Source organism: Calypte anna, chromosome 3 (genome assembly GCF_003957555.1).
Source record: "Calypte anna isolate BGI_N300 chromosome 3, bCalAnn1_v1.p, whole genome shotgun sequence".
Lineage (NCBI taxonomy): Eukaryota > Metazoa > Chordata > Aves > Apodiformes > Trochilidae > Calypte > Calypte anna.
In genome coordinates, this window is record NC_044246.1 from 49,022,709 (window position 1) to 49,035,824 (window position 13,116).

General features: G+C 42.5%; 1 protein-coding gene and 1 long non-coding RNA gene across 7 annotated transcripts in view; one reads left to right on the forward strand and one right to left on the reverse strand.

The window, feature by feature from the left end:
• The window catches only part of SPTBN1 (spectrin beta, non-erythrocytic 1), a 128,935-nt gene that overhangs the window by 70,725 nt on the left and 45,094 nt on the right, over positions 1–13,116 (reverse strand). The window contains exon 1 of one of the 6 annotated variants that reach the window (XM_030446683.1): positions 3,513–3,680. The exons of 4 other annotated variants lie outside the window; for them this stretch is intronic. In XM_030446683.1, coding sequence (XP_030302543.1) covers positions 3,513–3,621 — 109 coding nt within the window. In that variant the 5' untranslated portion in view covers positions 3,622–3,680. Of the gene's footprint in view, positions 1–3,512; positions 3,681–13,116 lie in introns of those variants that run through there. One more of the 6 variants, XM_008493255.2, reaches the window with a different exon arrangement.
• LOC115598015 lies at positions 3,290–4,080 on the forward strand. Its single transcript, XR_003987322.1, has 3 exons — positions 3,290–3,352; positions 3,628–3,794; positions 3,993–4,080. It is a non-coding gene; the product is annotated as an uncharacterized LOC115598015 (long non-coding RNA).

The following is a 13,116-nucleotide window of genomic DNA, read 5'->3' on the forward strand; positions in this document are numbered from 1 at the left end:
ATACCAGGCTACCCTGGTTAACCAGGTGGGAAGGAGCCAGTGGACAGTGATGACAGCCACTTTTTCTGGGCTGGCAATGGCTTCCCTGTGGCACTGACCCTTCCTAGACTTCCCAGCAGAAGGTGACAGATCTGCAGGGATCTCATTCCCAATTCCCAATTGCATTAACTCTTCATGACAACTACAGCTGTGCCAAGCCAATCCACAGGATCCTGCCATGTTCATGCAGCACAGGTGACAGCCTTGGTTTAAGATCATAACTTCTCTGGTTTGCTTCTCAATTAATTCCTCGACTGAGCAGGGTGAATTTCCTCCACTGACGTATCCTGAACAGGTTCTCCACAAACAAGTTTTAGGGCTCTGTCTTTACTTGCAGAGAGCTCCTCCAGCCCTGCAACACGATCCCTCTCTACCAAACAAGTGGCCCTGAGAACCAAAACTCCACACCTAGGTTTAAGATGATAGCAACCACTGATACTATCTCTCACTTATCATTCCAGGACTGGGTGAACTAACCATAATAAGAACTTACTGAAACTTAATAAAGGAAACACAACTTGCTAAAGCATTTTTCTCCCCACACCTGCACTGATATTCTCATGAGCACGAGGACTGAGTATGCTTAAACTTCTCTGTTATCACACTTGAGACTTCAAGGTTTCCTTTGGCACCAAGACCGCCCTGATCCACCAGTGTCAGGAGCTGCTGCCACATCCTGCTTCACTCCAGCCCACTGAGGCAAACGGGAGCTAGGATCTCCTGCAAGGTGACTTGAAATTCCCAGCCCAGCCCCTTCAGTGTAGTCCCACAGCTTGCCCTGGCTTCACACCCCAGTGGGGTAGGGCTGGCAAATCTGCTTTAAGTTGAACAACAGTTTCTTTACAATCATCATTTCAAGATATTTAGAAGAGATGGAGTGTCTTAGTGATCACTTACCAACTGAACTTGCTTTGTCCCTAGTGTTTTAGGACAGAATTAGGTCGACATTTTTTTCTTCTCATGTGAAGCTGGCAGTGCAAAATCTAACGTATTGTCTACCTCAGGAAAGAGGAGATCAGAGTTGTCATCTACTCATTTATGCTTCGTACAGGGCCTGAGCACTTGTTCTGTATTACTTCAGTCAAAACAATATGCTGCTAAGTGCTTTTAATGAGGAAAATTCCCAAGCTTCACTAAATCTGAACAGTACCTTGCTATAATCAAGTACAAAGCCATGGATTCACATGAAACCTCCAGAAACTGTGAAAAATGAGGGCAAATTCAGTGGGGGAAGAACACAGTAACCCTGAATGGTGCCCATCCTGGTGCTGCTTTACAAAGAGCTGTACTACTGTAGACAAAAGGGGTGAAACACAGTCATAAAGGAGGAAAACACAAAAATAAAAAGGCAGAAAAGCTTCAAAAGGTACTTTTTACCAGAGACTTAACATCTGAAATGTCTCTGCTCTTATTTGTAGACTTCCACAGTGGAAAGAGTAAAACTGGTGATAAAATTTTTAATTTAAAAATACTACAATATTCAGCTCATCCTTGCTGGGTCTCAGTCTGGACACTGCAAGTGCTTCCCAGTGCCGCAGAACACCCAATGTTTCCACCAGAGCCTACCCAGCAAAGAGGACAAGAATCACCTCAGAATTTTACAACAAATAAATAGCTTTTTTGGTTTTCTTCAAACAAAGAGCCATTAAAGGTAAGACACCTGTGTTAAGCCACTCCCTTTACAGCACACAATATTTTGTAGGCTTATTTAGCATTTCACAGACTAGCTAGTGCATAATTTAAAACATTTCCTCTACTTAAGCTCCGCCCTGAACCACATCATTACAGCACGATTCTTCAAGCCTGCCTACCTTCTCTGCAATGTGAGAAGTCCCTCCTTACACTTGCAGAAGAATTCACTGCATTTGAACTCTTTTGTTAGAGGAAATTGCAGTACATTTCAAGAGAGCATTGCAAATTGTTTTTTAAAGTCAACAGAGTGCATTCCACGGAAGGCAAAACTCACTTTCTGTGCTTTCAACACTTCAGTCTGCTTTCCTGTTTCAGTGTAATGTAAAAACACACAGATAATGGATTCCTGAAGCAGTGACCCTGAAAATGATAAAATCTGCCTTCTTCGGACTGCTAACTTAACCATCAAAGAAAGAAGCGTAAGCCGACGGTATTTTTTTTTTTCCGTGCCACAAAACTTACCTCGTTCTTTTTACAAGAAGTACCGCAGCCTAAGATCTGACAGATGTCCAAGATAAAGCCTCTAACATATTCCCTCGTGTGCAAGTTCGGAGCCTGGATTTTTCATGCCTTGCCTGAGGAATGTCTACATTGCCAGTGTTTAAGATGCTGTCATTTTATCTCATTACCTCTAGCGCGCAGCCATTACTTTGAGCTAGTTTACAAGGTAAACAAAGTACTTTGAATGAAAGATACTTTTTTTTCCCTCGCCCCGTAAGCCAAAAAATAGGAACATTCTTTGCCCTGAACAGGCTCTTCCTCCCTCTGACAGGAACCACAGGACCACACTTGTGGCACAGTCCGGAGTAAAATAAGAAACATGCACAGAAGGGTTGAACTTCCCTGTACTCAGGCTGCTCTGGGATTATTTACAGAGTCACATGGATGTAGAGGAGAAAGAGGAGAGGAGAAAGAGGTTTGGTTTCGGTTAAAAATTCTTCTTTTATTTTGAAACTGCAATGCAGTAGTTCATTCATCCTTGGGACATGCCTTATGCAGAGAAAGATCAGAGCTTGTTTCAGCCTGTCTGGGGCACAGAGATGCTGGGCACAACCCTCCACCACTGCCCTGCTAACAACTGGGGGTTCCATCACGGGGTCAGAGGCCTACCCTTTAGAGAACACACGACCATTCCCCAAAAGAAATGTCCGTTTTCTCACACAGACAGATAATCTAGAGGAAAGACATTGCAGGACACTCTCCTTGACTTAGAATAATACAAGATGGAAAAAAAACAAAACAACAAACCAAAAAAACCCAACCAAATCTGGAATGTGAAAGTACATTAATGCTTTTTCAGAGATCTTCTGTGACATGAGCAAACTAATTCATTTGGAAATTATGCAACTGTTCTTCATTTGAAGAAGTTAAGCCACCCGCCTTCACAGGAGGTATGCAGAGTTAGAGCTCTCACACTGCAAAGTGCAGCCAAACAAAGCTAGGATTTTATGATTAATCTCCAGAGCAATGACTGCATTTTATTTAACGATAAAATAAACAGAAATATCACTTCCTAACTCTCCACTTTATTATTTTAAGCAACGTGGTCTGGGTTAGTCCTCATCTGTAGTGCTGGATGTGCATCTTTACACTGCATAAGACTGAGGACACCTTCAGTGAGGTAAAAGCCAAAAAGACCACAAAGCTTTTTCTGATAGCACCATTTTTGGACTCCCATTAACTACTTGATACAATGAGAACATGCCTAGACTAAAGGTTTATGGGGATCATGTCATAGCAACACCTACAAAACAGAAAACCAAAAACCAGTACGATCTTACCTTGTAACTGCTTGAATCTTCCCTCTAACTGATTATAGTTATACGGCACCTGAGCTGCATATCCTGGGGACAATGGTCCGGGCATACTGGTTGATTTTTGTAATTCCATTTACAGGTAACACAGGGAAACGAAGAAATGCAGCATAAAGGAGCCACAGGTTTCTCTACCATACATCCAAGTAAATCCCAGCTTGCTCTTGCTTCAGTTCCCAGAGAAAAGGCTCTCGACGAGCCCTAAGTAAACAACAGCTTCGGTTCAAAATCCAGCAGTGAGGATTGGCGGTGAGTTGTCTGTAACGGAGTCAACCTTAAAGCACCATGAGGAATTTTTTGGTGTGTTTTTTTGTTTGTTTCTTTCTTTCTTTTGTTGTTGTTGTTTGGTTGGTTGGTTTTGGTTGGGTTTTTTTTGTTTGTTTGTTTGTTTTTGTTGTTGGTTTTTTGTTGTGTTTTTTTTTTTTTTAAATCCTGGTTCCCTTACAGGCAGCTCCCAAGCGCTGGAATTTCAAAACGCTCGGCTGGCTCCGGCGGAACCAAATGAAAGAAAATCCAAGCCTGCGACTCAGCCCCAAAAGCCCGGGCAGCGTGGAGCCAGGCGCTGCCGTCCCTGCCAGCGCTCCCAGGAGCCGCGCACACCTCAGCCCTCTCTGCTGGTTTGTAATATCATCAGCAGCCGCCCGGGCGCGGGCTGATGTCACTTGATTACCATACAGCGCGATGGAGGAAACGAAGGCTGTACCAAGGGCGAAGGAAGGGGCGGCGGGAGCAGAGGGAAGAGCAAGACGGCTCATGCGAGGAAAGCTGCGGCCAAAGTTCTTCCGCCGGGTGCAGCCCGCACCGCCCCGGCCCCGGGGTGACCAGGTGGCAGCGGGGTGCCCGGCCCGGTGCTGCCAGGCCTCCGCCGTGGCCACAGCGGATGGTGGTATCTTCCTGAGCAGAGCTGGTGGAATTACAATCTTTTGTTAAGAGCCTCATGTAACGGAAAAGTCTCAGATTACTATCACATGAAAGGGGAGGTGTGTGTGTGTGTGTGGGGGGGCACTTTATTTATCTGCAAGACGGTTCGCTCGAAAAAAGTAACACCCAGACACAGAGAGAAGCCCTCATTCGGTATTTAGTGGCAGGCAAGGAGGGAACACGGAATGATGTGTGTTTCAGGACGCTGGGGAACAAACGAAAGCTTTGTGAAAAAGTTCTTTAAGCAGCCAATTCGTGTCACTTCGGTTTAGGTTACTTATCGATACTGAGGATTTTGACATCTCCTGTGTATGTGGCTCCTTGCCCGTTTATCGGAGCGCTGAGTATTGCTGCAAGATTAATGGCTGTCTGGACTCTGCACCGGCAGGGGAGGGCTGCAAGGTAAACAAGGATGCCCTGCCTCTGCTGGCACCTTCATACATATCCCACTGTAGGACAAAAAGGGAGCAGGGCTGGGTATTAGAAGGCAGTTCAGTTCCTGCAGACGGTGTGAGACAGAGGATGTCAGTTTGCCCTCAGGGGCAGGAGCTCCAAACCCTCACTTACGCATAAGTGAAATTTAAAGGTCAATTACACGTTCATACTCTCAGTATGCAGCATTCACCTGTTCGGTTTTAAAATTTCCAATAATGTCCACACAAATGGTTTCTTTTTTTTTTTTTCATTTCCAAATTCCTTTCCAATGGAATTCATGTTCTCTTCTCCTCCCACTAGGTCTCCTCATTAAACATTTCAAAATGTTGCCTTTGTTTTGATACTGTTGTTTCACAAGTTTTTAGTCATATAGCAATATATGTGAGGACAATTTCTGTGGGAGACGCTCAGTCTACTCCCACAGACTCATTGCAGCCCCAGATCCTGCTAGGCCTAACGGGGAAATTCAACCACCCACTACCAACACACCAGGGAACAAATGTGCAAGAAGTCCAATCATGAACACTGCTTATTTAGGGTAAGTGATGGAAGTGTAGACTTCCCAACTGAAGCTGGGTTTCCGAACACATGGACTGGAGAAAACACCTGGCACATTGCTCCTGAGGTCATAAATACACTTAGAACATTTACAACTCTTAAATATACTGCTTTACTTAACACAACTAGTTCAGAGTTGCTTATTACATTGATACAGAAGGGCTTTTACTAGCATATTTCAGTGAACCCCTTTATATCAATATAGCTGTATTTACACAAGACTTCTGGTGCTGCAAGCAGACCTGAAGTAGAACCTAAAGCATTTTTTGAAAGTTGGCCATTGATCTTCCCAGCACTACCAACACTTGGCCACTACAGATTTTGCACTACAAGCCAGAATTTATAGAGTCGGTGAAGAAAGCAATTGTCTGCAGAGGCAGCAAAACCACTGTCACATTTGCAAGGCAAAACAGGGGGTGTGAGGAAGCACCTGCGCTGTCCCCTGGGGCAGGCAGGACACTGGTGTGTGTGTGTGTGTCCAGACAACAATGCAGTGGTGTGGCACGCCGAGTCCCCCGTGCCAGCTAAACCTTCCCCTGGTAATCCCTGTACAGCCATCTGTCCCTCCAGCACACCCGGAGCCCCACGCTGTGGCCGCAGCCATGGGATTTCCAGAGAAAGAAGGCCAACACACACAAAAAAAAAGCCACAGAAGGCTTCAAAATTTACAGGAACAATGCTCAGCACACTGAGCCAAACTCCTCCAAAGCGTAAGGAGCAGGTTTTATCCAGCACACAAGTACAGGCTTATTTCCGCCACAACTTTTTTCCTGCAGCTTTCTACCAAAAGCAGCTTCTGCCTGACCTATGTTATGATTAAACGAAACCCTTCCCCTGGAGAGCAGGAAGGCAGCCAGGCCCTACCTGCAGGCATATCAGCTCATTACTGTCCCACCTTGAGCAAACAGGTGTTGCTATGTGAGCTCAGAAGGTAAAACTAAAGTCCAAGTGACTGACAGGAGAGCTGGAATATATTTAACACTGTGAAGGCCACAAATCAGGAGCCAGGAGCTTTTCTGTGGCCGAAAGCTTTCCCAACACCTTTGGCAGGTGGCAGACTAACGCATGTGGTCATTAATAAAAAAAAATTAAAGTAAAATATTACAAAAACAAAACATTTAAAACCTAAAATAATCATTTGGCTTTGACCTATCTAAAACACAGACTGGCTTCCCTCACTCGTCATAAAACATTAACAACACATACACAAATTCACACCAGGTTGTCCCCTGGGGGACAGATGAATCTGGTAAGCTTAACAGCAGAAGTTAGGCCTTGAGGTTTCTTTGTCCATGTTCCCTCTCTGTCCCCGCAGTTTTGGCCTGCCAGTAGCACCTGAAGAAGAGAAGAAATTGCAGTAGGTTTGGAGCAGTGCAGGCTTCACAGGGGGAAAGCCAAAGATAAAGGGAAGAATTTGTGTTTGTTTACTTATTTAAGCTTATTTTGTTCAAGGTTTGAAAAACAGAGACACAAGGCCATAACACGTGGAGAACTTGACAGAACTCGCCATGAAATTCTGACCTCATTTTAGCTGCCATCCAGGCTGGCATTTGGGCTGAACAACAGGTCCCCCAAGCAACAGATGTGACAGGACTTCATGATGGTATCAGTGCCTGGGGGACGCCCCGATGCCCAGGTGCTGCTGATTCATCTGCCAAAACATTACTGATGCTTGGCTGGGCCTCGGTGCACATTTTCAAGGCTCCGCTTCACAGGTTGGTGGTAATTCAGCAGGAAGAACAAAGCACAATGGGGATCTGCCTGTATTTGTGAAACTCCACACCGTATGTGTAGCAAGGATTCATTAAAAAATCGAGTTACATCAATCCCAATACATTTGCTTTGCCATTGACTCCACTTTAGTAAACCTGAGATCTGTTCACTGCCACTAGGAAGCAATGCATTGAATCAATCATAAGACTCTTGCACATAGCCCTTTTTTTATCCCTGGTTTCTGCTTGCTTTCTCTGCTTCTCTTTAATTTACTAAATCCTTGACAAAACTAATTAGATAATGTGTTATGGAGGAAAATTAATGCTTTAAAGCCATAGATAAGGTAACTTAAGTACCAGTCCAAGTGTAACTCAACAAATCAACACATCTCAAAATTGTGTGTGGCATAATTCATCACTGATTACAGTGCTGGAAGAAAATAAGGGTCAAATCATACACTAGGTTTAGTATATCAAGGGGGTAGGTTGTTGTTTTTTCCAACATAGATGTGAAATAATTTTTGCTTGCATTTTTTGAATTGTACCTCTCCCACAGCACTTGACTGGTAATGATGCCTTGCATTATTTGTGTACTTGTTAAGACTAAATAAAAACACAATTATCCACTTAATCATAGTGCAAAGTGTGACTTAGTTGACATGATTAGAGCTTTGCAAAGCCTCAAGGAGAACAAGAGGTTGATTACAGTGATATTATTAATGTATAAGTAACATCTGGAGGCAGGTGCTTACCCCAGAACAGCAAAGGATGTGTGCTGGGATTTGTCTTTATGTGGTTCTGATAATTGCTGCTGAAGTGAATAGGCTTCTACCGCAAAGGAAAAAAAACTAATGTTAGATTTAGCAAAATCACCATCCATATCCCTCATAACCAGTGTTCCTGTGATTGAACACAACTATTGCTCTTCTCAGCTAAAAGAAAATCCTTAAGAAAAACCTTAGCATACTCTCAAAAAATTATGGAAAAAAAGACCCTCTAAGAAATTCCTGGCCAAGCACATAAGTGTGCAACATTAATATTACTCACACAGCCTTGCTAGAATTGGAATCACCAGAAATTCTCCATCAAACTACCCTATCTTCCACCAGTAAAGTCGACCAATACTGGTGGATCTTGCTGGGCCAACAGTGAAGATCGTATGTGTGGTGAACTCTATGTTCAAAACAGACCCACCCTCAGAAGACATTCATGCAATAAATACCCGAAAAAACATGAAAGCAATGCAGAAAATGTTCCCTGGGGACCATAAAACAAATGTGTGCTTTGTACTGCTGTGTCCTCCAAGAAAATATATGATTTTACAGCTCTGTGAAAGACAATTATCTTTCTAATGGGAAGCAGAATGCATGCTAGAGCTTACAATAATTACAGATCTGGTTAATCATCACCCTTGTCTTTCCTCTTTATTCTTATTTGCTCTTGTAAATTCTCTAGTTGGTGACTAACTAGAAAAAAATTACAAGATAAAAAGGATGATTTATTAATCTCAAATGCAATAGAAATCACATAACATTTGCTCTTCTCCTGACAGAGGGTAAAGTTCTTAAACATCCCCTCAGTGCTACAGTTAAGAACTGCAAACCTGTGTTCATGTTTTCCTTTCTTAACTTCTCTGCTGATCCCCATATCCACACAGTAATACCAGAATCTCTCTCAGTATATACAACAGTGAGAAAAGATGGGGTTTGCTGCAAGTTTTTCTAGAATTAACAGGAAACAGTTAATTTTATCATATTTGGAAATTTGCATAACATTAATCCTGAAGAGTTTGCTGTTTTCCCTCCAGTTCATATCTACGGTGCTGGAACACAGAGGGAAGCAGCCCACACACATGGCCAAAATTAGCATGCCAACTTAATTATCTCTTCTGCAGGTATTAGTGGGAACAGAACCACTCATCTTACATACCCTTAAAATCTGATCCTCCTAGTCCCTTTCAAATATATTCTCTGTGATGCGTGGAGGACCATTGCAATCCAAATTTCAGGGGAAGGGGCAGATTAAATACAGGAGACAAGAAGGATCTGTTCACATGTTCTCCTTTTGCCATGGCCAGGCTGGCTTTCCAGCAGCTACAGGCTGACTCCCAAGCATAAACCAGCTTTGGGCTCCAGATGAACCTGCAGGTTGTGATGCCTGAGACCAAAACCAGCATGAAACCTTTGGGAATCTTTTCACAAAAGAGGCCAGAATATCAATTTATTAGTGAAACTGGGTTAGTTCCACCTGGTTTTGAGTTTCAGTTTACACAAGTCCCAAATTAACAGGAAAGTTGACATAACTTTTGTAACAGCATGTCCTTGCTAACTGCAAGAGCAGAACGCTTGCCAGAAGAGAAGAGACAGTAAAAAGAGGTACAGGAGTTACCAGGAGAATCCCGGTTTGTACTGGTTAGTATTCCAGAACAAATGGGTTCTTCCTGACCTGCACTGCTTCCCATATTCCGTGAGCTCATCTAAGGTGGGAAGCCATCCCTGAGAACCTGTAACAATTTTACTCAAGCGTTTTGTTTGTAGCCCACAATCTGCCCTTGGTTTGCTCCCTGACTTAGATGCATAACCTGTAAAAATCTACTGAAATCAAGCATGGTGCATGGTTACACAGCTAAAATACTTGCTGTCTGTGAAATTCTGTCACGAAAACACTTCTTTATTTCATACACAGTATCATTTTTTATGGGTTTTAATGTGCTTTTTTAGAAGCTGAAATTATTTTCATTATGTCTCTCTACATCCTTTCCTCCTCTATCTGAATTGCATCTATGTTTATTTGTAGCAGAGAGAAAGATTCCCACTTTCCTTCTTGCTTTCTTCCCTTTGTGCTGCTTCATCTTTTTCCCAATTTGACCATGAACACAGAAGATGCGCTGCTGCTACACCATAATCACTCAGCCATGAAAATTCTATCTCCTGCTACTCCTAAGCAAAATGGAAATTGGGTAGAAACAAGAAGAACACACTAATCTTTACACATCTCCAGAAACCAGCGTATTTATTTCCACTATTTCCCTCGCTTCATGTATATAGAACAGAAAGCATATAAACTATATTAATGTTCACAGATACATCCAAATTGTGACCAGCCACAGTCACGTATGGTTAGATTAAGGGAGAGGAATAAAAAAAGTCCTCCATTTTGCAAGTTCCATAACTGAAGGAGCTAGAGCCCCTAAATTATAAGTTAATTTGGCTTCCTATAGAATTTTAGATCCTCTGATGCCTAAGCAACGAAGTTCCACATCTGGCAGTCATCCATATTAAAGGCTTAATAATGTTTAAAGGAAGCAAAACTTAAAAAAAAAAAAAAAAAATCATCATACACATACAAAGTGGTTGTCAAAAAAAATGTACTGTTTCCATTGCTCCCTACCAGGGTTCAAACCTTTTAGAAAGAATGCTAGAAACTAAAATGTGGAACTGGGAAGTGGATTTTCATTATCCTCTCTACTTGTCAGGTCCTCATTCCTGCTCCTGTTCTTTTTGCTTCTTCCTCATCAAGGCAATTGTCTCAAGGCACTCTGGGTTTGTATTTCTCCAGGATATTACTTCCAGATAAGAATCAAAGCTCTAAGAGAATGATTTCATCACTAATCTTTCCCCATTAGAAGAGCTCCAAGGTTAACAGAAATTAGTAAACATTTTTTAATCCCATGTTGAATTTTGCTTTGCAGTTTGCCCTGCTAGGAATTATTTATACTTCAGGGAGTGCCTTCATGCAGTTTCCAAGCAACAAATAGGAGGGAAAATGCAAGGCACATTGCAGATTTGGCTGAATAAATAAAATTCATAAAGAAACTTCTCTAGTTTGATGCAAAAGACATGAGATGAGAACATTCCCTTCTGCATACACATTTTTTTGAGGAAAGATTCCTTTCAAACTATAGACTTGTGACTAGGCCTTGAAATGCATCCACAGCCAAGATAATCCCTGATAAAAGTCATACATTTTTAAAAATAATAATTGCAATTACTGGCATGTAGCTTTTATAAACAAGAAATCCTTTCCATTCAGATGACTCAGGAAAATATTTAAAAACAATCTCATCACTTCAATGAAGGACCACTAATAACTATCCCATGGTTTCTCTGTATTACATATCCCCAAAACAATGATTCCAAGAGGAAAGGACATTATAGTCTTTTCAGTTGCTAGGTTTCCTGCAACAGGCCACTACGGGTCAGATGCCCAGCTGTAAGCCAGCCTGGTCTCAGACACCAAGGGAGATGCCAGTTTATCTCAGCTGACCATCTGGCTGGTAGGGTTCTTCCTAAATCGTCAGCATGATTTGATCTCAGCTCTACTATTGTGCCTGGCTGAGCTCTCACTAACTACCCAGAGTGTCTCTCACAGCGAACATTTTCCCTCTTCTCAAGCAGCTGGTGGAGCCACAGGGAGAGTTTCACTCCCTTTCCCAAGGTCTGCCTCAGTGGATTCAGAACGCTGCTCCTCCCTCATCCCAGCCAACACCATGTCCCCTGGTGCTTGTACTCTTCCCTGATGCCATGGTGATGAACGGATGGTGAAAACTAAACCAGACAAGAGAGAGCTGTGCTGTGTCAGCCTGGGAATTAAGGCATAGTTCTTAGCTAAAATCTCAGCCTGGGAATTAATGCACAGTTCTCAGCTAAAATCAGTGTGAGTAAGCAGGCACATAATGGAAGTTAGTGCCCTGCCAGTGTGTCTAATACCCAGGTATGATAAAGCAGGTGTAACTGCTATTGGGATTACCCTCATGTGTGCTTCAGTGGTGATATCCTAAAAGTGTATACTGTATGCACATATATTCATTTTCTATCTTCTTCCTCTAGGTACAGATTACTTTATATATTCATTCATTTCTTAACCACAGTACAGAATATTCTTGTGCCTTTTTTTGCTAAATTACTGAGTTGATGGCCAAGCACAGTCAGCCCTCTATGCCTAAGGGCTGCTGTATATCTGGAGTTCTCCAACAGTGACCATGAGAAGCAAAGATGGCACCTGTATTACAGACCAGGAGCTTAATGCACAGGAATTCAAAGAACTAAAGACCGATCAATACAGGCTCACTTGCTGGAAGGATGCTGAGTTCTCTTCTGCACATGTCTAACTCGATATTGCTTAAACTTTAAAGAATTTAATCCCAGATGTAAAATGACCACAGATGTCAGACTTTCCAGAGTGGGGCTGCCAGGAACTGCTCCCTCCCCAAAGAAGCAAAAAGTCTATTTTCCAGCTCTGCTGTCCTGCCTGAGCAATGTGCGTGGGATTAGTGTTATTTACCAGGACACAATCACTCCCATGCATCACTTTGTTACTAAGCAATCATAAATACCAGACATGAAGTAGACAGGCATGGCTGATTGCAGCAAACTCCTCAGTCGTACTTTTTTTCAGAAGCTTGGCACTGTACTCAGGAAGCTATATTGGATCATGGATCTGGTGTCTAATCAGACCACACAGAATCTGACTTATACCTCCACGTAGTTTGTACACTACTTGTTTTGTTTCTAAAGAAAGAAAGCAAAGCCCCAGGACTATGCATAACTGATACCAAAAAAACATGTTACTATGGCAATGAGATACAAATGACCTCTGTATCAATTTACATCTTGATGGAGCAAGTTGTTCTCATTTGCTTGAAAGTTATTTTATGTACCGGTAGGCATACAGTGACACTTCTTTTTGTCTTTCAAAATAAAAATGCTAAGAACAAAATGCTATTTATTGTCTGGATTTTGCCATTTGCTTTAGGAACAGCTCTTCACCAGCACCTTTAAAAGCAAACACATTAATCAGCAGTGACAGATGGGTTAGGCTTTTTCATGTTTTCTGATAAGACCTCAGTGTTCATCAGTAGTCCTGGCCAGCACCGCAGGTGTCATGTGTAAGTACAGCAGCTTCTCTGCTGCGGGGCACTTGAAGCCTGCATGACACACAACATG